The sequence below is a fragment of the Ochlerotatus camptorhynchus genome, unplaced genomic scaffold (genome assembly GCF_037179485.1).
Source record: "Ochlerotatus camptorhynchus isolate MF236.1 unplaced genomic scaffold, CSIRO-AGI_Acam_v1.1 ptg000028l, whole genome shotgun sequence".
NCBI lineage: Eukaryota > Metazoa > Arthropoda > Insecta > Diptera > Culicidae > Ochlerotatus > Ochlerotatus camptorhynchus.
Window position 1 is genome coordinate 619319 of NW_027040520.1, and position 21719 is coordinate 641037.

At 35.4% G+C, this 21719-nt stretch overlaps 1 protein-coding gene across 2 annotated transcripts in view; it reads left to right on the forward strand.

Annotated features, from left to right (window-relative positions):
- LOC135708411 (hemicentin-1-like) overlaps window positions 1-21719 on the forward strand; it is a 404140-nt gene that overhangs the window by 375137 nt on the left and 7284 nt on the right. For both annotated transcript variants that reach the window (XM_065230515.1, XM_065230522.1), the window contains exon 16: window positions 5466-5656. In XM_065230515.1, the coding sequence (XP_065086587.1) occupies window positions 5466-5656 (191 nt within the window). The remainder of the gene's footprint in view (window positions 1-5465; window positions 5657-21719) is intronic.

A 21719-nucleotide genomic window follows, 5' to 3' on the forward strand; every position in this document is an offset into this window, starting at 1 on the left:
CCTTTAAAGCTGTGCGCTATCTACAATCTACAGTTATGAATTGTGCTTTTAAAATGTACATCATTTGTACATGTGTAGGTGTGAAGTAAGTGTAATGATATTGTTCAATGCATAGCCGGAAAAAGTGTCACCCCAAATAATTTCTGACTCCTCGAACATTGTCTGTACTGTACAATAACTGCCAAGAATAATTTTACCGTATTTGTAATAATTATATTGATGTTGAAGGATGCCCCAGCAAAGTCTTCCAACAAATTAAAAACTAAATTTGATGTATGGTCAGGTTGCTATCCATTTTGGACGTTTTAACAGTTAAGGTATCAAAATTGAAAGCATAAACAATCTTCCGGTGACATCACTTTGAAAGGTAATTCTGCATTCTGTGAGGGCAAACTGAAAAATCAATTTGATGAAGATTTTTCCTGTTGATGTTCTGCCAAGGCAACAAAAACAAACTATAACAACATTTGAAGTTATTGATTTGCTGAAAAAATATACTACTGAAAACATCAACATTAAAGGCACAGCAATATTAAAACAAAATAAAGTTTAAAGAGCTATAACTATTCCTATTCCGGATGAAAATGTCTGAAACCTTGTATTCTGTTGTGTGTGTTAAGTATTCCAGACTTATCGTTATTATTTTAAGCATGTCTGAAAACCGTAACTTTTTGAAACTCCCTGCGGACTTGGGCCTCGAATTGTCCACAGGTGTATACATGAAAAAAAAAATAATCCTCAACTCGCTGCATTTCTTCAATCGGAAGGGGAATATATTCCATCAAGGAAAAAAAATGTGTTTCTTATGAAAGATGGATGGGTAGTTCACGGTTATTATCTTTTTTTCCCTTGATTTATTTTCCATCGATCTTGTTTTCCGTGCTGAGTACCAATGCTACCGACGCCAGGGAGGCAGCTCACACACCTGAACCCTACCTATCGACCAATCAACTCATGGACCGGGGACCGACGGCTTTACTTACTACTTACTACCGAAGGAAGGCGTGTTCAGGGATCTTTTGCCTAGCATTATACTATATATTTTACGATGGGTTAACTGAAAATTTAACTAGATTTTACGTAAGCATTTTATAATAAAAATTAATTAAAATCCCCAAAAAAAGCACTGTAAAAATCAAAAAAAAAGAAAAAAAGAAAACAATTGATTAGATTGATAATTTAAATACTGTACATGCATTATTCGAAGTCGCTTAAAATCAATATAAAAAATTATCAATTAGTAAACAATCGATTATTTCAGAATATCAGCCATAGTACCGGTGAAAAGATAATTTGAATCAGCGTTGCGTGGTAAATTGTAACATGACAGTGAAGTCAAATAGATTGCAATTTGTAGCCTGTCATGTCATCATAGTTACATGAAAAGCATTGAGTTTGAGTTTGTTTACAACTTATCCAATAAAGCGTAGCGGTTGCATTTTAATTTTTGTTTTGACAAATCGTACAGAAAGTTACTAATTGAAAGATTATTATGACTGCGCCGGTGATTGAGTGGTAAGCGTGATTGCTTTCTCTCCTTTGTGTTTCTGAGTTCAACCCCAGCCGAGGTTGTTGGGATTTTTCTGAGGTGAAAAATTCTCTGAGAAGGGAAGTAAAACCATTGGTCCAGGCTCATATGTTGCTGGAATCGATAGATTCCAGCTCCAGGTATGGAAGTCGCCTCTCTGACATTCGATTGCCGTTGGTGATTAATCACAAATTGGTCACACCTACCAATTGGTCGACGCACGTCACAAACAGATATATTTCTTCTAATCCAGCTGATCAAAAGTCGATCGTCAAAATCAATCAAAATAAATTTTTAATTGTTGCATTACATACACAAAAGGTAGTAGAATAATGTTATATTTTTTTTTCTTTTCCTCTGTTCGGGACCTAACACTACTGCGACCAGTAAATTGATCTATTGTAGTATATCCCGTGTCCTTAGTTTAGTGCATGTCGTATTACTCCATCACTATTGAGAAATGATGAAGTATTCGATTTTTTTTACAGTTGCCACTCTTGCATTTATCGCAAGGATCCGACTCTAATTGAAAGGTCCCGCTATTTATACCCTTCGGAGTGTTGAAACACCCTCCAAAGGCGCGCCCCTTTGTCAGTCAAAATTGGATTCCTTAGCAACAAAATTAAGGTATGACACCGATAATGACCATGCATCAGAACCCTAGTCTTAACCACTTCAAACTAGGGAACAACGAATAGAAGATTAGGAATCACATAAGTGAAGACGTAAAAACTAATTTTCTCCTTGTTTCAAGATCATCCTCGGTAGACAAAGCCGAGTCTTGTCACTATCAACAAGGCATAAAAAGTAACAAGGACTAAGATGTGTTCCTTAGATTACTGAAAAATTCTATTCTCCTAGTTTGAAGTAGTCAGGACTAGGAATCGGTGGTAGATCTTACATCCCGTAACGTACCACGAAAAGGTGATCTACCCACGTTACGGGGCAAATAATGTTATAAACTTTTTATGTCTAATCTCAGCTGATCTTGAGAGTATCAAAACCACAATGTAGAAAATCAAGGCTGATTTTAACCTTAGCTGATTTTGAGGTAAACAAATCACAAAACGGAAAATCAGTACCTTGGTGCAATATGGGCACGGACAAACCGACATGAATGACCATAGTAAAAACAATAAATTTTCTGATCAAAACACACTACTGAAATCTGGTTCCATGTTCGTGGGAAATTTTTAGCTAAGCCATGAACCCGTATGCAAAAGTTATGAATTGAGCATCAAATAAGACGGTCATATAGTCAAGTGGTCACAGGCATCAGGTTGTGAACCTGATGATTTTGATTTCAAAACTTGTTTTTTGTTAAATTTTTATAATCAAAAAGTTTAATAAATGTTAAAGGTTCAGACATATTCAGTTTTTGTAGAAGAGTTTTTATAAAAATTTATTATGGAGTAGATGTTTTGATTTTTTTTTTGTACAGCATAATAAATGGAAAGGGGAAGGGAAATTTAAATGGTAAGTATTTCAAAATAAACATATAAACATCATAATTATGATTCTTTATCAGATTTGTAAACGTGGGTTGTAAGATTATATTTTTTTTTTAAATTATACCTTGCTTACGTTTAAGTTCGACTGCTTTTGTTAACGTGAAGTGACTTTCGTAATAAAGGCCAATGTTGCACAAACGTTCTGCGATCTTTCAGATGGTATCTGAACACTTTCACTAATGGTTCCGTATTATTGTAGATAATTTAAAGTCATATCTAGCAGGAATTATAAATGAGAACGTATGCACGTTAGCCAAAACAGATGACCGTTGGACAAATTTTCCCGGCTTTGTAAATGTAAAAATGGGTACTGTGATTAAAAATTAGTATTTAAGGAATTTGACTAAATTTTTCGTGAGTTTTTATTCAACAGCATGTTTTCGGCATAGGAAAATATAGATGTTGATATACATTTCAAAAGTAAATTTAATATAGTAAACCTTATTCAACCAACAAAAATGTTAAAAGTTGCATTTTTCTCGATTTCGTATTTCAGCCACATAAGCCAATTAAAAAGTTATGAATTTTTGAGATAGTCATATTTGAAAAAAAAAGGATTTTTTGGACCAACCAAAACGGATCTAATATTTTTCGATAGGAAACAAAACTATAACTTTTACGCAAATTCTGACAACCACTAATCGTTTTTTTAGTTAAAATAAAAAAAAATAGAAACATACAATGGTTTTTGAAGGAAAATTTCGTGAAGTAATGAAATTCGGAAGGCTTCAATAAAACAGCAAACAAGGGTATTCTTCCATTTAATTCCATTTAAATAATGTTGGTATCCATGACGTATTTCGACTACAATGTGCAGTCTTCATCAGTGTCATTCCCACTGGGAAAAATTTTGCTGAAAAATTTAGCTTAAAATATTCGCTACAAATATTTTCAATTTTCATGAGTGTTTTTTAGCGGCACTGGTGGTGTAGTGTTAAGCGTGATTACCTCTCACCCTATCAGGCCTGGGTTCAATCCCAGTCGGCGTCGCCGGGATGTTCTGACGCATAACATCTCTGATCACGTAAAGCCGTTGGTCCTCGGTTCATGAGTTGATGGGTCGATTGGTAGGGTCCAGGTGTGGAAACTGCCTCCCTGGCGTCGGTAGCATTGGTACAATATTGACGGCAATCAAATCAAGAAAAAAAAGAGTGGTTTTCTCTCAGAGTATATTATTTAACTTTTTTATTTAAAGTTTACACTGTTCTCAACACTTCTTCTTTTGACGTCAACTTATTAAGAAACCCACTTTTCAATGTACAAATTTTGAATAAAAAGGAAGTTGCGGTTCCCCCGGGGAAGTCACCAATCCTCAACAAGAACCAAAACCCGTCGTGCGACATATAAAATTTCATCATTTTACAAAACTACACAGCAATAAATAAGTTTTAATATTACATCCAAGAGGATGCACTACAATCGTGTCGAAAATCTCATGTAATTTTTATGGCCACAACAATAAACAAATGCAGTAAAAGCAGTGTAATGTGAGTTCATGCACTGTATTAATGATAATTTTGTCCTTTTTGGCAAGTAATATTACACCATATTTTCGACACGATTGAAGTGCATTCACTTTGATGTGATATTAAAATTAATGTTTTGCTGTGTAGGGTGGTAATGGGCTTATTGACACTCCACGACGGTCACATGATCCCTCTCGCTCATATTCCGATGACCCCGGAGAAGTGGCCTATTTTCGACAAGAACCAAAAGCCATCGTGCGATATTTCAATCTTCATGGTCTTTCAAAACTCGGCCGGTAATGGTCTTATTGAGAGTGCACGGTTACACTGGCCCTCCGGTATATGTTTCGGTGCCCTAGGGGAAGTTGCCAATTCTCAACTAGAATAAAAACCATCATGCAGCACATCAAGCTTCATGATTTTACATAACTCGGTCAGTAATAGCGTAATGGAAAAAAGTATATTTGCAAAAAAAAAGTTTTTTTTCTACGATGCTGTGGATTTTTACAGCATGTGATGTCCGCGAAAATCCATCTAAAATTTACAACATTTTTTTAGAAATTTGTTTCGGTCATATAATCATAAACTCTACTTGTTGGCAAAATTTTATAAAATTCTGAGCCCAAACCTTTCCGATAGTAAAATAAATCCCCAATTCACATATCTCGTGATAGTTGATTTGCATTTAATTTTTAATAGAATAAAAATGAACTTTCTATGGTTTTAAGGTACAATGTAGGGAGAATATGTTTACACCTAAAAGTCTGTGGAATGAAGTAATTAAAGTTTCATAATTTTTCAATATTTTTAGAGCATCTATCCACTTTATTTGTTTTTGTATTTTACATATTAGAGTCGAGTTTGAGTTGAGATTCGATGAAAAAATAAATTAATTGAAAGTTAATGATATGCTAATTGCCTTCAATAATTAAATTGTTTTATACTTTTTCATGATTACAGAGCGACGACCACCGAAAACGGCGCTACCCACACCGCTATTTCGGAGTCCTTCAGCACGTCTTATCCACCGTAATGGCGGTGAACACTTGCTCCACGAAGAGGAGCGCCATTGTGATGGATCCAGTTTGGCTTCACTGACCGGATCAAACAATGAAGTACATCATTATTCTTTTAAGCCTAGCAAACAAATTGTAAGTATATAATTCCTAAGATTTCTCATTCCAACCGTACTACCCTACAGCATATGACCTTCGGCTGGCGTGGGTTGTGTTTCGATAATGTGCATTTTTGTCTCTATAAAAACAATCAAATAAATTACAATCAATTACGTTGTCCATCGCCTATGAACACTTGTATTGGGAAAAAAAGCTGGAATCCCCACGTTGTGTTGTGATCGTTGTGGTAGGTACGGAGACGAAAATAAATAAAACACACTGCTTGGCGGATGCATATGAGGAACTTATTTATTGTAATGGTCGAGTGGGCAGGGTAGTTACACGTAAAGATGACAATTCACAAAAAACTCTTCTGACAACAACAACAACGTGATCCTTAAAATTTGTCCTAAATCTAAAAATATACTGATATTTTATTTGTCGAATTTTTGAAAGTTCATTCACATTTATTTTTATGTACGACAACAAATTGAAAACATCCAAGAAACCAATAACCAGAGTTTTCAACAAAATTTCGGTTCACCTCGATAATTTTTTTTTAAACTTTTTTAAATTAGCCATATTATTTAAGATTGAATAGATCTCATCCATATGCCAGTGGTGAAACGAAACTGAAACACAAACACTCGCAACCGATTTACTATACAAATAGAATGCCACGCGAATAACGCCACTTGACGTTGTGGGATTTCTCCCAAGGCCGAGTCTATTTAAATCTCCGGGAAAGTTGGGAAAAGCGAGAGCCGGCAAGATAAAACGTGCGCCCATGTCATTATTCATGGACGCCCACCCAACCCATTCATGTCAGACACCCAGGTGCCAAGCTTTGCCGTTTTGGCTTGCCGCATCGTCTTGGGATTCAGACACCAAATAAAGCACAAGAGCACAGCACAGTATAGATAGATAAAACAATACGCACACAAGTCGGACTAAGTAATGTAATAGAGTAAAGAAGAGTATGGATTTTGATCTAATTTCCGTCCTACTAAGCATAACCCGGACTTAACTTCCTTTTCCGAACGGGTATGAACCTAAAAATATGGTGATTTTACAATGGATGTCTTTCAAATTTATTTACCTTTCTATACGTTGTTGATATATTGTTAGAAATCTAACACTACTTCTTGAATCCAACACTGCTTCATGAATGCAAATTCGTTCTAAGAGTTTCAATTCCGTCCTAACGCATTGAAACGCCATTAATTTTTCAAAGTTTTTCTTCGTTCTACGAATGAAGGCATACAAAATTGATTAGCTAGGAACGCTGCTTTTGAAAAAAATAAGTGTAAATATTCAAACAATGCGCTTGTATAGGCTTTGTTTTGTAGCTTATAAGCTAACGCATCGGAACAAACGCATTATTGGGTTGTGCATGGTGGAATCATTGTTATTATTGATATTTTCTGCTCGATAGAACGGAAATGGGTGATTACGACGAAGTAGTGCACTACCCTACATTTTACAAGCAAATATAAATTCACAAAAACATGCTTTATTTTGAATAAACCTAAACTTACCGTTTTTCGTTATTGCAATAAATGATATCACTTTGAGTTTTCCCATAAAATGATTATGTTGACAATTAATCCTACCGATTGGAATGAGAGGAAGATAGTGTTTTCACGTTGTTTCGGATCCGTTTCGTAATACGCATTTTTAATAGAAACTAAGCGATCGATTCAACCTCTGGTGGTGAATAAGAGAATGTCAAAAAGAGTGTTGTGATTTCTGCTTTGTCGTGAGACGACATAGGAAGCGTAAATTTTTTTTAACTTTTCCTGATAAATTGATTCATCTGAGATACTCCAAAACATGATCTACAGCTGAAAAATTTAAATCTGTATCGTTTTTGTAATTATCCTGCTAGTGTTTAGGAATATTTTTGTTGAGAAAAATGGAACATTAGAATAGTGCTTTAGTGGTTATGATCTTCCGGATTTATTGTGGGTGAATAGATAAGGTACAACTCAGTTCAGATCTGTGGAAAATCGTAAAATAAGAAAATTACCGCTTTATTTTGCGTTGCGAAAAATCCCTATTCTGATTTAAACAAACGGTTGGGTCTACGTTTCCTCTCGAACTTGCCTGGTGCCTTCTACATTATAGTCGCTATATTCATAGTCTGGTGGATAGAATCTCAGGAACCAATTGAGCTGTCAAATAGCGCAACCAATCTAGTAAATCACGACCAACAACAGAAAAGAGCACATCAGCTATTGCGAACAAAACTTTGGAAACCCTTTTCTCGTGACTCAAGGCTCGCCTACGCAAACTAACACCATCTTTGGGTTGGGGAAAGTTTCCCCTATCTGATGATGCAGGTAATTTGCGTTCGATTGGTGAGAAAAGAACAATCAACGGTTTATTTATTAAAGTTAGTAGTACCTTTTCAATTGCTGGGCTAATTGGTTCCGCTTTTTGATAGATCGAAATTCTATCCGCAAGTCTAGAAATATAGCGACTATACTCTACATTGATGTTGCATTGAAAAAGACTATTCTGTTGTTGTCTTCCGCGTGGTCGAAGACTTTTATGTTGCGTATCTCTTTTGCTGTAGCTGCGCCTCTGGTGAAAAAGAGGTGGAACTGCCGATGAGGAGAACTTGACATGTAGCATCGTTTTAGGATTATGTGTTCTATTACCGGGAAATTTGGAGACATATTTCGATGAGGTGATAGATAATACTGTTTCGCAATAAGGGTACCATCCAATGTTGGTGGTATTAAGCTGGCTAGGTGGTGTAGTGGTAAGCGTGATTGCCTCTCACCTCAAAAAAAGGCCTGTGCTTAATCCCAGTCGGCACTGCTGGGATTAAACCCAGAGGTATACAATTTCTGATCACGAAGGGAAGTAAAGCCGTTGGTCGATAGATAGGGTCCAGGTGAGGGAGCATTGGTGCTCACTACGGAAAACAAGATCGAAGGAAAACAAATCAAGGAAAAAAAAGCTCGATCTTATCCTTTTAGGAACATTAACACTTAGACTCATCCTGAGGCTTATTCGGACTAACTCAACTTGGCATGCGGTTTCCTTTACCGGAGTGGTGCTAAAGTCACATTCTCACCCGAAATCGGGTAGTATTGCCGACCTCATCATTTTTTGAATGTATCTCATTTATTTGGTTCAAATTAAAGTAAACACACTGTAGTTTGAAATTTATTTTTTTTTATATTTTTTCAAAGTTTTACTTGAAATAGGGAAATTTACGTATTCTCGTCAATCTAAGCAGCTTCCGCACATCTATTAGCATTTTTTCAATGTCACGCGCACATTTGACGTGTCTGTTTGTTTACATTTATCTGCTGCTAGCTATTTTATCAATTCCAATCGACAGAACTGTCCAAAACGGTTTGAAAACGTTTTTAAGGCGCTCCAAACTTCTCAGGTGAGTGTGATTATTGTCGGCAGCCTCTTTTACTTCGGCAACCTTTTCGTTTAAGGGGAAGCTTACCGGCCCGAAAATAAAAAAAATATTTTCGGTACATTTTTATTTCTTTAAAAATATTGGGAAAAAATATCAAAAATCAAAGAAAATCAGTTTGTTCCTTAGATTTTTGTCAAAGATTACATGTAAAATTTTTTTCTATCTCATCATGAAAAAAAAATTGGACTCTCAGCAAAACCGAAAAGTCGATGTTTTGTGGTTTTTTGAGTCCAATTTCATGCCATAATGACTTATAAAAAATGTTTTGAACGTGAATTTTCTTTGAAAATTTAAAAAAATATGTGATTTTCTTAAAATTTTGATATTTTTTTCCAATATTTTTAGAAAAATCAAAACGTAATTTTTTTTTTCGAAGCGGTGAGCTTTTCCTTAAACTGTGTGTTAACCAGCTGTTCTATTATCGGAAACTCGAAATCAGCCGTATTTTGATGTGCTTATGTTTCATTTTAAGAAACACCTGGCATAACAGGTTTGCTCAGTGGTAAAAATGTTTTAGGATTGAAGCTGAAAGACATTCAACGAAGTGTTTTTTTTTAAAGAAAATACAGCGAAATCAACATTTAAAATGTGGTTACCGAAAACTGTTGTTGGCTGCCGAAGCCATAATTAACCCTACTTAAAAAAAGGTTTAATAAAAAAAATAGGGTTTGAAAAAACCTGAACAAAAAAAGTGACCACTTGATTTTGGCTCCAAAAAGATATATTTAAGTAAAAGAAAAGTATTTTAATAATTAATTTAGGAGCTGATGCACGCGCTTTGGCATGTTCTACACCAGGTTCTTTAGGTGCTCTGGATTTAGCTCTTCCCAAGTGCGCTTTAGGGCTTCAAAATAGTTATTTTTATTGGTAACACAAGTTTTGTCAACCCTGGCATCGAGAATCACGAGCCACCAATTTTCGGATACACAAGGAATTTTCTTTCGAAATCACTGCGTTCTCCATTTTTTTTCGTTTGCTTCAAAACCAGGCACGTAGCCATGGGGGGGGGGCGCTATGGGGCTGAAGCCCCCCCCAAAATTATTATAATCATGTGAAAAAAAAATCTGACCCAAGATAATGCATATCTGTTACTTGTACTGTACAGGTAACAGATATCCATTACCTGGGTAAGGTTTTTTTTATTTTTCATATTATATTAAAATAATTTATGGACGAGGCTTCAGGCCTATAGCCCCCTCTGGCAATGGAACTCGGGCTGTACCTATATAGTGTGCATGAACAATTTATGTTTGCAGGGATTCTGTTAAAGATCATGGGAGTCATGGGACCATCGAGTTTTTATGAAAGATCAGCCTCGTTTCACTTCTGTAGGAACTAGGGTGTAGACCCAATTTGTAGCCTTCTTAACACAATCCGCACTGTACCCCTCTTTTTTAAGCAGGATTTCATACAAAATAGAATGTTGCTACAACAAATGACTTCTTAATTTATTTACCTTTCCATATGTACCATTGGATTTAATAAAAAGTGTATATTTAGATTTTAACTCTTTAATTCTTCAAAATTCAAAATAAATTACTTTTCGTTCTAACCCACGGGCTCAAGCCACCTAGTAACTTATCGGCTGTAATTTATATGATATAAATCTAACTGATTCTACATTGTTCCTGCCTTGGAAATTCAGTATTTTAAACAGGTCTTCTAAATCTGCATGTCATTTTTCCCTAAAATTATTAATTATTTTGTTGGACATTTCTAGATTGAGCTGGAATTAGGGCATAACAGCTTTTGTAAACAATGGCTTCTCTCGATGATTTCTCGAAAAACATGGCTCTTCCTGGAAAATCAACATTACCATCGAATAGGGGAAGACTTCCCCTACCCGATGAATATGTTGATTTGTGTAGGGGTGCATTGAGTTGCTAGAAATCGACGAGAGAATTCATTGTTTATAAAAGCTGTTACGCCCTAATTCCAGCTCTATCTAGATTTGTTCTAAGGTCTAAACATCAGAGTTACGACCTATCACAATCACGATCGCCAAACAGTTGATGGTACTAACGCTTTGTACATTCCTGTCAATGTGCTCGACGAAGCTCTCTCCATGACTATCCATCAAGTTGACGAAAGAAGTAAAAAGCAACTAATGAATGTCGTTTTCTGTTGTGATCCATCGCTGATCTGGTCATTCCCGACAATCACGACACTGATCTGTGTTCGTTTTGAAGCAGTTGCTGTTTTGTTTCGCTTTGGATGATGGTTTTTCAAAAAATGTACTGTTGCCACCTCTGCCTCTCACTGCGTGACAAAACGATCTGTCAGCGATAGTCGGTTGATGCGAAGACGAGTGTCACGTGAGTGTCATGATATTTTGCATCACTGGCTGGTTGCAGGTAAAGGTGGAATACGAGCTCTGGTGCCGGACATCCATGAATATTAACAAGAGTTTTGAGGCATTTGGCCTGCTTGATAAATGCGACTCGACGTATTTTCCAACAATCAATGTTTTGTTGAAGATTTTGGTCACTACAGCCAGTGTGGAAAGATCTTTCTCCACACTGAAACGAATTAAAACTAATGGGAATCCAGCGACTTTCGGGCTTGGTTATAATATCAATTAACTGGTTAGAGTAAAGCTAGAAGATTACTTTTGTAATAACCAGGTATAATGAAAAGGATATGGCTCTACGTTGTGTATAATTTGTTGCTCAGATTTTAGGACAGCAGTTTGGAGATCGGCAACTGATTTAAATGAAGTAAAAGAATACATTTCTCATTCACTATTTATTACCTCCTTCAGGCAGCACCCTGATCGGAAGTCAAATTCAAACTTAAGCTAATTGCATTAAATATTTGCACTTATATAGCTAACTGAAACAATACAAAATATCACAGAATAACGATCAATTCAAAAACAAAACAAAAATACAGTGATGCTAAAACAAAAACTTAAAAATATACAGAATGATGAAGGCAACAATATTCACTGTTCGTGTTTCGTATGGATCACATTGCTACCACTGCATCGAGGGATGTTTGTTTTTACGGCCTTCATAAATTTAAATGAATTAGGATCCGGTGCCAGTGATTTTAAGATTTAACACCATTAAAATCTTAAAATAATTATGTTTTAAAAAATATGTAACATATTTTTGTCTTTCTTAACAGAATGCAAATCTTGATCATCATTACCAACAGAAAACAAATAAAACTACACATATTTTCTTGAATTTCATACATTTGTTTTACTTTTCTCATAACTGCGTATTGAAGAGTTTGAAAAATTATTATTTTACATTCTGATGGCTCATCAAAAATTCCGATCAAAGATTAAAATGAATCAACAAAAAAAAAAAAAAAAAAAAATATTGACACATGATTTTGACCGATTATGGTTAAGGTAAAAAAAAAAAACAGTGTATCATTCGATGTTTAGTTATGTGGCAGTGGTATACCTATAGTTGCGGTATGGAGGTTGTGCCGGAATAGTAAAGAGGATCGGGATAAGATTATTTTTAATTGGTAGCTGTCCTAAAATAAAACATATTTGCATATTTCAAACTTAAAATTAGTCCAAAAATTACGGAAAATCATTCATTTTCCTTAAGATTTTTACTCCTTTGCACCTATAGTTGCGGTAGTGTTCCTATAATAGTGGAACTCATAAGAAACCAACGCATTCCACTATTATAGGAACCAAAGTTAGCAACTACCACAACTACTGGAACAGTGTTCCTATTAATGGAGGATAAGTTTTCTAAAATTGTGTGCAATTGTATTACAATGTAATATGTTTCTATCAAAATAGAGGTTGAAAGCTATAGATTGACGTATGACAATTGTGTGTACATCGTATATTTATTTTTTAATTAATAAATTGGCTTAGTACCTCCACTACTGGCTCACCCACCCTTAAACCGTTTTTTCAGAAAGTGATAATAAGTGAAATTTTGAAAGAATTTAAAAATAAGATATCAAAAAAGACTGCAGTGTGTTTATTTTAATTTGAACCAACGAGTGAGAGTAATTCAAAAAATGATGAGGTGGGCACTCTATTTTGCCTATCAGTGTATGTTCAATGTACAAAGGAAGGTTAGTTTTTGAAACAAAAAAATTTGGTCGTAGGTAAGACACGTACGGTAAGAGCAGCTGAGAAAGTTAAAACCACTTCTGAAATGATTGATGAACAAAAACTACGTTTACCGCTGTAGTATTTTATCGATTCAAAACGTTCAACAGCTTATATCCAGCATTTTACGAGCGCTTATGCCGCCACAATCTGGCGGAACATATGATTTGACGTTTAGGTTGTGTCGTTTGACGTGTAAACGTTCAAATTTGTCCGTTTACATGTCAAACGACACAAGCCAAACTTCAAATCTGATGTTCCCTACCAGAAACTCAGCCAGATTGTGGCGGCCATAAGCGATCGTAAAATATTGGAAAAGCAGTCTTGCACGAAAACATTCATATACTAGAAACAGGCATGGACATTCAAGCTGTAAGTTGAAAAGCTCGAAGCAATTGGATTATCATCATAAACATATTAAGAAAAATATAAAAAAACACGGCGTACATAGCAACACTGCCAATGAAAATACGATTGGTGATACTCGATTGGCTTTAGTTTTAAAATCTGTTAGACCCTTACCAAGTTAAATATCTTAAAACTTAATACTATTTGGTTGATTTAATTTGAAACGAGTATATTATTAGAATTAAAGTAAAACTTATAATTGCTCTAATGGAACTAATAAACACTAATGATTATATATACAAATGATCGAAATTACCGTTTTTTTTAATTGAGAGTTCATAATGTGCATATTGCCGTTATAACTGAAACGTTTTTTGATGGACCCTGTGGTGGCGTTGCCATCATTATTCATAGACGAATCAAACATAAAATTCTTTCTTCATTTGAAACCAAAGTTTTTGAAACTTTGGGAGTTTCTGTTGAAACAAAATTTGGACAACTTACGTTTATAGCTGCTTATTTGCCATTCCAATGCGTAGGCCAGCAAAAGAATTTTCTCAATTGTGACCTTCAGAAACTTACCCGTCATAGGTCTAAATTCTTCATTATTGGTGATTTTAATGCAAAACACCGCTCATGAAATAATGCTCAAAGCAATTCCAATGGTAATATTCTGTTTGATGATTGTTCTGCAGGTTATTACACTATTCAATATCCAAACAGTCCAACATGCTTTTCTTCTGCAAGAAATCCCTCAATTATTGATTTGGTCTTAACTGATTCATGTCAACTTTGTAGCCAATTGGTTACCCATGCTGACTTCGGTTCTGATCACCTTCCAGTAACTTTTGAAATATCCCAAGAAATAATTTCTAATCCCAACAGTTCTACTTTCAATTACCATAGAGCTGATTGGGAGCAGTATCGAACATTTATGGAATATAACTTCGATCCAAACATTCCTTTGCAAACCAAAGATGAAATTAATTATGCTTTTGAATCTCTGACTACTTCTATAGTTGAAGCAAGAGCTGCCTCAGTACCAAAATGCGAGGTTAAATTCGATTCAATTATAATAGACGACGATCTTCAGCTATTGATCCGTCTTAAAAATGTCCGTAGAAGACAATATCAAAGAACACGCGATCCTGCCATGAAAGTTATCTGGCGTGATTTACAAAAACAAATTAAAAAACGATTCTCTACCCTGAGGAACAAAACTTTTGAAAATAATGTTTCTAAATTAGACCCGAGTTCCAAACCCTTTTGGAAACTCACAAAAATTTTGAAAAAACCTCAAAAGCCTATTCCAGCGCTTAAAGAAGGTGGTAAAATTTTGATCACAAATTTGGAAAAAGCTCAGAAACTTGCTAAGCAATTCGAGAGTTCCCATAATTTCAGTTTGGGTCTTACTAGTCCTATTGAGAATCAGGTTGCTCGGGATTTTCGGAATATTTTCTCTCTGAAAAATATTTTTGGAAGTAAGGTCTATAACTAAAAAAATTCAAAATATGAAAGCTCCAGGTGATGATGGAATTTTCTATATCCTCATCAAAAAACTCCCAGAGAGTACCTTGTATTTCTTGGTAAAATTATTTAACAGATGTTTCCATTTGGCATACTTTCCTGATAAATGGAAAAATGCAAAAGTTGTTCCAATTTTGAAGCCGGGTAAAAATCCAGCTGAAGCTTCTAGCTACCGTCCAATAAGTTTGCTTTCTTCAATAAGTAAACTTTTTGAAAAGATAATTTTGAATAGAATGATGCTTCACATCAATACGAACTCAATTTTTGCAGATGAGCAGTTTGGATTTCGCCATGGGCATTCAACTACTCATCAACTCTTAAGAGTTACCAATTTAATTCGTTCAAACAAATCTGAAGGCCACTCAACTGGAGTTGCTCTTCTAGACATAGAAAAAGCATTCGACAGTGTTTGGCATGAAGGTTTGATTGCTAAATTGAAAAAGTTTAATTTTCCACTTTATATTATGAAATTAGTTCAAAATTATTTAACTGACAGAACTCTGCAGGTAAATTATCAAAATTCCAAATCTAATCGACTACCTGTTAGAGCAGGAGTTCCTCAGGGTAGCATTCTTGGGCCTATATTGTATAACATTTTCACTTCGGACTTCCCTGATTTGCCTCAGGGTTGCCACAAATCTTTGTTCGCTGATGACACAGGCATTTCCGCTAAAGGAAGAAGTCTTCGTGTTATTTGCAGCAGACTGCAGAAAAGTTTAGATATTTTCTCTTCTTATTTACAAAAATGGAAGATTTCTCCCAACGCTTCCAAAACTCAACTTATAATATTTCCACATAAGCCTAGAGCTTCCTTTTTGAAACCTTGTAGTAGTCACATAGTCACTATGAACGGAGTTCCAATTTCCTGGTCAAACCAAGTGAAATATCTTGGATTAATACTTGACCAAAAATTAACTTTTAAAGATCACATTGAGGGCATTCAAGCCAAATGTAACAAATATATTAAATGTTTGTATCCTCTTATAAACAGGAAATCCAAACTTTGCCTGACGAATAACCTTCTAATATATAAACAAGTTTTTAGACCAGCCATGCTTTACGCTGTGCCAATATGGTCTAGTTGTTGCACTACCAGGAAAAAAGCACTTCAAAGGATTCAGAACAAAGTTCTGAAAATGATTTTGAAGTTGCCTCCCTGGTACAGTACTACCGAGGTACATAGAATTTCGAATGTTGAGACTTTAGAACAAATGTCCAACAAAATAATTAATAACTTCAGGCAAAAATCGTTGCAATCCTCAATTGCAATGATTAATTCCCTTTATACTTAGATAAGATTTAGTTTTAGTTTTTGGTTTTAAGATATCAATTGTTATACTGACATGCAGGTTTAAAAAACCTGTTTAAAATACTGAATTGCCAAGACATGAACAATGTAAAAACACTTAGAAATATATCATAACAATTAAGGCTGGTACGTTACTGCAGTAACTGGAGCACCTAGGTTAAAATGAAGTGTAATTTATTTTGAATTTGGAACAAATAAAGAGTTAAAAAAAAAACCAGTTTTTTTAAGGTTAAAAATCGATAATTTGGTATTGCAGAATGGCACAGTAGCATTTATTGGTAAATCGTTTTTAGAGAATTCAATGTTAATTCCCAACTGGTCACCCATGAGACCAATGTATACTAACCCATGTCTCACATGAATTCTCTTTGAATGAAACAAACATGTGCTATGGTTTTATTTCATCCATCCATAGATAATGTTACTAATGAACATTAAGTTGGAAAATGAAATAGTATACACCTCTCCCCTAATTAACTACACAGTGCATGATCGGTATATTCTTCACCTCTTTAGCTCATCCCCTACCACGGGTCCTGTAAAGGTACATTCGAAAAGCGACTAAATAAGAGCAGGTTTCTGTACACTGAAATGCCGCATTGTGTAGTACAATGGGAGACCACAATCCAAAAACTTGGCAGCTCTCCACAATTTCGAGTTGATTGTTTTAAAAACCACTTTGTCTCTTTGGAGCGGTATTTCTTAGCCTTTTGCTTGGTGGCAGTGGTACGCCTCACTTCGAAAGAGATGTATTATACGTAATACACTTTTCCCATCAGGGCATTTGCCTGCGGTGAATAAATTAAACCGTAAAGTATATTTATTGTGAAAATTTATTTTATGGACTGTACGAGTGACAAAGTGATACGGAAACACCACTGGTCTTTATTTGCGGAAGTTTTCCTTCTTCTTCTACTTCTTCGGTCACTGCCATTCCGGATCGTGTCCTCGTCGGTTTACTGCTTTTCCGGACACAGAAAAGTGTCCCGGGACTGTGCCAACATTCACCGCATTCGATATATTTCTTTGCGTCTCTTCGGTGGACTCCATGATGAGAGTACTATCTGAAGTAATTTATCTCGACGCAAATTAAAGGCGGAATACTTTATCGTTTAATTATACGGTTAATTTAACGCAGGAAGAGGTTTATTGCCCCACTCACACTTCTAATTTGACAAGGATGTCGCTGTCCACTTACTGTCCTCGGACTGACAGTGTCCTAAGTGTTTATTTATCACAATTTGCTACCAGGCATGACTGTCTGTTGCGGTAATACCAATTAGTAATTACCATGGTCGCTGAAAACGAAACTTTGATATGCAGCGCATGGAAAAATGCATGATATGAACATGATTGAGTTTATACATCGTAAAACGAAATTTTAAAGAGACCCATTCAAAACAAATGAGTTTTTCTTATCTTCTAGAGAGGCTATCACTACACACACAGCGCCTCAACGAAGAAAAAAGTTAGCATCTGTTGGTCCAAACATTAATTGTTTTAGTAGGCTTGATCCCGTACTTCCTTTTCTGTAAGATAATGTACAGCAAACATCAAAAACGTGTTCTTGTACTTACTTCAACATTTTATTTTATTACAGCACCTTGCAGAAAGCTGCAGCAATCCACAGCAAATGCAAAATAACAAGTACGGGAACATAGGGGAATTTACGTATTTTCGTCAATCTAAGCAGTGTCCGCACTTCTATTAGCATTTTCTCAGCGTCACGCAGATATATGATGTGCTTGTTGGTTTACATTCATCTGCTGCTTGCTTCTCTATCCATTCCAATCGACAGAATTCTTCAAAACTGTTTGAAAGCGTTTTTACAACGCTCCAAACTTCTCAGGTGAGTGTGACTATTGTCGGCAGCCTCTTTTTCTTCGGCAACCTTCCCATTAGAACTGCGTGTTAACCAGCTGTTCTATTATCGGCAACTTGAAATCAACCCCATTTTAGAGTACGTATGTTTCATTTGAATAAAAATCTGGCATAACAGGACTGCTCAGACGTACAAATACAATCAGATTGAAGCTGAAAGACTAAAGAATCGTTTGGGTGCATTCAGGGACGTGAGTTTATGGGAAAACATAGTGAAATTAACGTTTAAATTTTGGTTGCCGAGAACAGTCAATGGGTGCCGAAGCCGACATTTACCCTACCTATTTTATGCATTTTTTTTTTTTTTGCATTTGGGGTTGGAATTTGTGTTAGACTATGCACGGTCCAAATTCCATGCCGCATGATGTTACTCTTGCGTGAACGATCAACCAGTAGTCAGCTGTTTAAGACCATGTTGCACAGTGGAGTGATTTCATACTGAATCGGACAAAGGAAAGGTTTTTGTTTAGAATCGTATTTAATATGTGTTGTACTCGATAAAATCTCTCAAAAACTTTCTAGTTTATGGACAGCTCTTAATACGAATTAAAAAATCATGAATAAAAAAATTCAATAACACCGCGAATCCCTACTGAGAGATTGGTCATTTATGATCTCAGAAGAAGTGCATACCCCTCTCATACAGCACTCTAATAAAGAATATTGAATGGACAAAATAAAACATTCCAAGACAGTACAGTTCAAGTTTTATGCCTTTTCCAAAGCAGGTGGAATCCCTCTTCAGACCTATTATTTTGAATGTTTTCAGAAGATAACTGCCAAATCAATATAGAAATAGAGTTTTGGTACAGTTGCTTTTTGCCGTTTTCGTGCACTTTTTCAATAGCTTCTCAAACATTGATTTTAGGGGTATAGTTTGTTCAAAGATGTTTTTGCATATGTTTTTTTTTTCCTTGATTTGTTTTCCGTCGATCTTGTTTTACGTGCTGAGCACCAATGTTACCGACGCCAGGGAGGTAGCTCCTGGACCCTACCTATCGACCCATCAACTCATGAACCGGGGACCAACGGAAGGCTTAAAATAAAAATATACATTCAAAAATTTGACATTAACAGGAGTTTTTTAGTTATGTAAAAAAAACACATAAATGATTGCGTGCTGAACTAAACTAAAAAAAAACATGATTTAGAGGGGGCCTTTTACGAAAAATTATACATATCTCTCAATTTATAAGAGCTAGCAATTTTGGGTGTTGAACAAAGTTGTTTAAAGTAACATTTGCTACAACTATATTCGAGACGTTAAGTCTCTATCTGATTCAGATAAAAAAAATATTCGTTTGATCTCATCTTTTAGGTGAATTAATCACTAAACCGTCTACATCAAAAGAAGCTATGTAACATGTAAAAATATTTTTGAACAAACTATACCCCTAAAATCAATTTTTGAGAAGCTATTAAAAAAGTGCACGAAAGCGGTAAAAAGCAACACTATGCAGTGTTGCCAAACTTTTTTTTTGCGTTTGAAAATTATCAATATGCTTTTTACTTGTTCCAAATGTATGAAATTTAATTCCATCGTCTTGACCGACAAACAGACAGTTTGGATCACATTGTGATCTACGGTCGCTTATTTTAAAGTAAGTTTATATTCTCTGTGCATTTGAAGAAAAACTACAAGTTCCCTTATCCATTAATGAAGAGGAGTGTGCGCTTGACTAGTACTGTAGCATTAAAGGCCCTTTGCTCAATTTCAACTTCTATTCAATTTTCACACTGCCGTACTCTAGCGGAACTATCAATCTATCCTCTTCAGAACTTTCTCTAGTTAATAAATTATCACACTTAAGTTTTACGTTGATATTATTATAGCATTTCCAACCAACGCTGAAAGAAGTTTATATTGTTGATAGTAGGTAATGGAGCCAGGACCAAGACAATATTCTATCGTCTAAAAAATAGTAATGTTCGGGTTGTGTTGATACTTCACACGTATCACATACATCAGCCCCTACTGAATTTTTGTAAATTTTGAGATCAGTAAAAAGTATAAACGCACTTTAAAAAGCATTGCATTAAATCGATAGAAACATCCCACCAAAATAACCAAAGGTTTTATTCTAACAATAATTAAACTTGGTGTTTGCAATGCTTTCCGAATATCCAATAGATTGCCCTTATTATCCTGTCAGTATCTTCTCATTAAAAGTCAAGATAGTTAATAGTAAACTGCAGATTTTCAATCAGCTCGGGTCTAACAATTTTCATCATAAAACAGTCTTGAAGCAGGAGTGTGGTTGCCCCTTTCAACACCACTATTTCTACGAAATGTAAGGTTAAAGCAAACTTTTCAAAGTTAACATTGACTCATTTGATCCTTGATATGTAAAGGTCGTAATAACGAAGAACGGTTTTCTACCAAGAAGCGAGGCTGAATTATGGAAGAATGAAAACTATTCATGTTCTAACGGCTCCTAATAGCTAGTTTACCATGATACTGCTATTATTACACCCAGTTTTACTGCGAAGCACAAAAGGACGCTTTTTATCGCATAATGGGAGTTTCGCTACATAACGATTCTCCACTTTGGTAACGGTTTCCAACAGTCGCTGCCTCTTGAATAGTTTGGATAGAAATACTTTTATGAGTCAGGAGGAATATCTTCGGTTTTCCATCACCACACTAAAACTCTACTACTACCGCCACCGTCGCATCGGATTCTACTCAATCCGTTTCGTGACTCCACTCGAAGAGGGATGATTTAAGAGGATATAAACGCGTGTTTTCCCGCTGCATAAATTTGCAGCCCTGTACCATCGTTGTTGGTGGTAAAGAATTCCGAAAATCTCAGCTTTCATAGAGCAAAGCAAAGCAGTAAAATTTAATTGAAGCTCACCACATTCACCGGATAGCATAGTTTTTGGTCAATAAACATTTATGTACTTATGTTGCATTGGAATATTTGCGCAAGAAATGATGATTTATCTGTTATTAGTTGAAAGGTCAACCATGGAGTTGGAAAATTCTGTCCGATTAATTTATATTTTATAGACCTAATATGCTATGCTTATATGTATCAATGCATTTGTCTAAATATGCCTGTAGTCTTCTTTTCGTCAATGAAAGAGTATCAAATAAGCTCACGATACTGACCGATTCCAAGAACTCATTTGAAGAACAAACTTAGCAATGTAATTGAGATTTATAACACTTGATAAACTTCGCTGATTGCTGCACAAATCATAATTTCCTGGAGCACATAGTCACTCAAAGGTGGAAACTGCCTAAAAACATACTGTTAGAAAGCTTTGAAAATAGAAATTTGAATCCTGATTAGTGGAATACCTGTATAATGAGAGAGAGAGAAGGATTAGTAATTTCCGGTGATACTCTATGGAAGCCTTAGCGTGAAACTTCAAAGGCACAAATGACAGCTTCCACAAAACATACAAATTTGAAATTGCTACTCTCTGTTTGTAGTAGCACACCAAACAAGGAGTAGAAATTTCAAATTTGTATGTTTTGTGGAAGCTGACA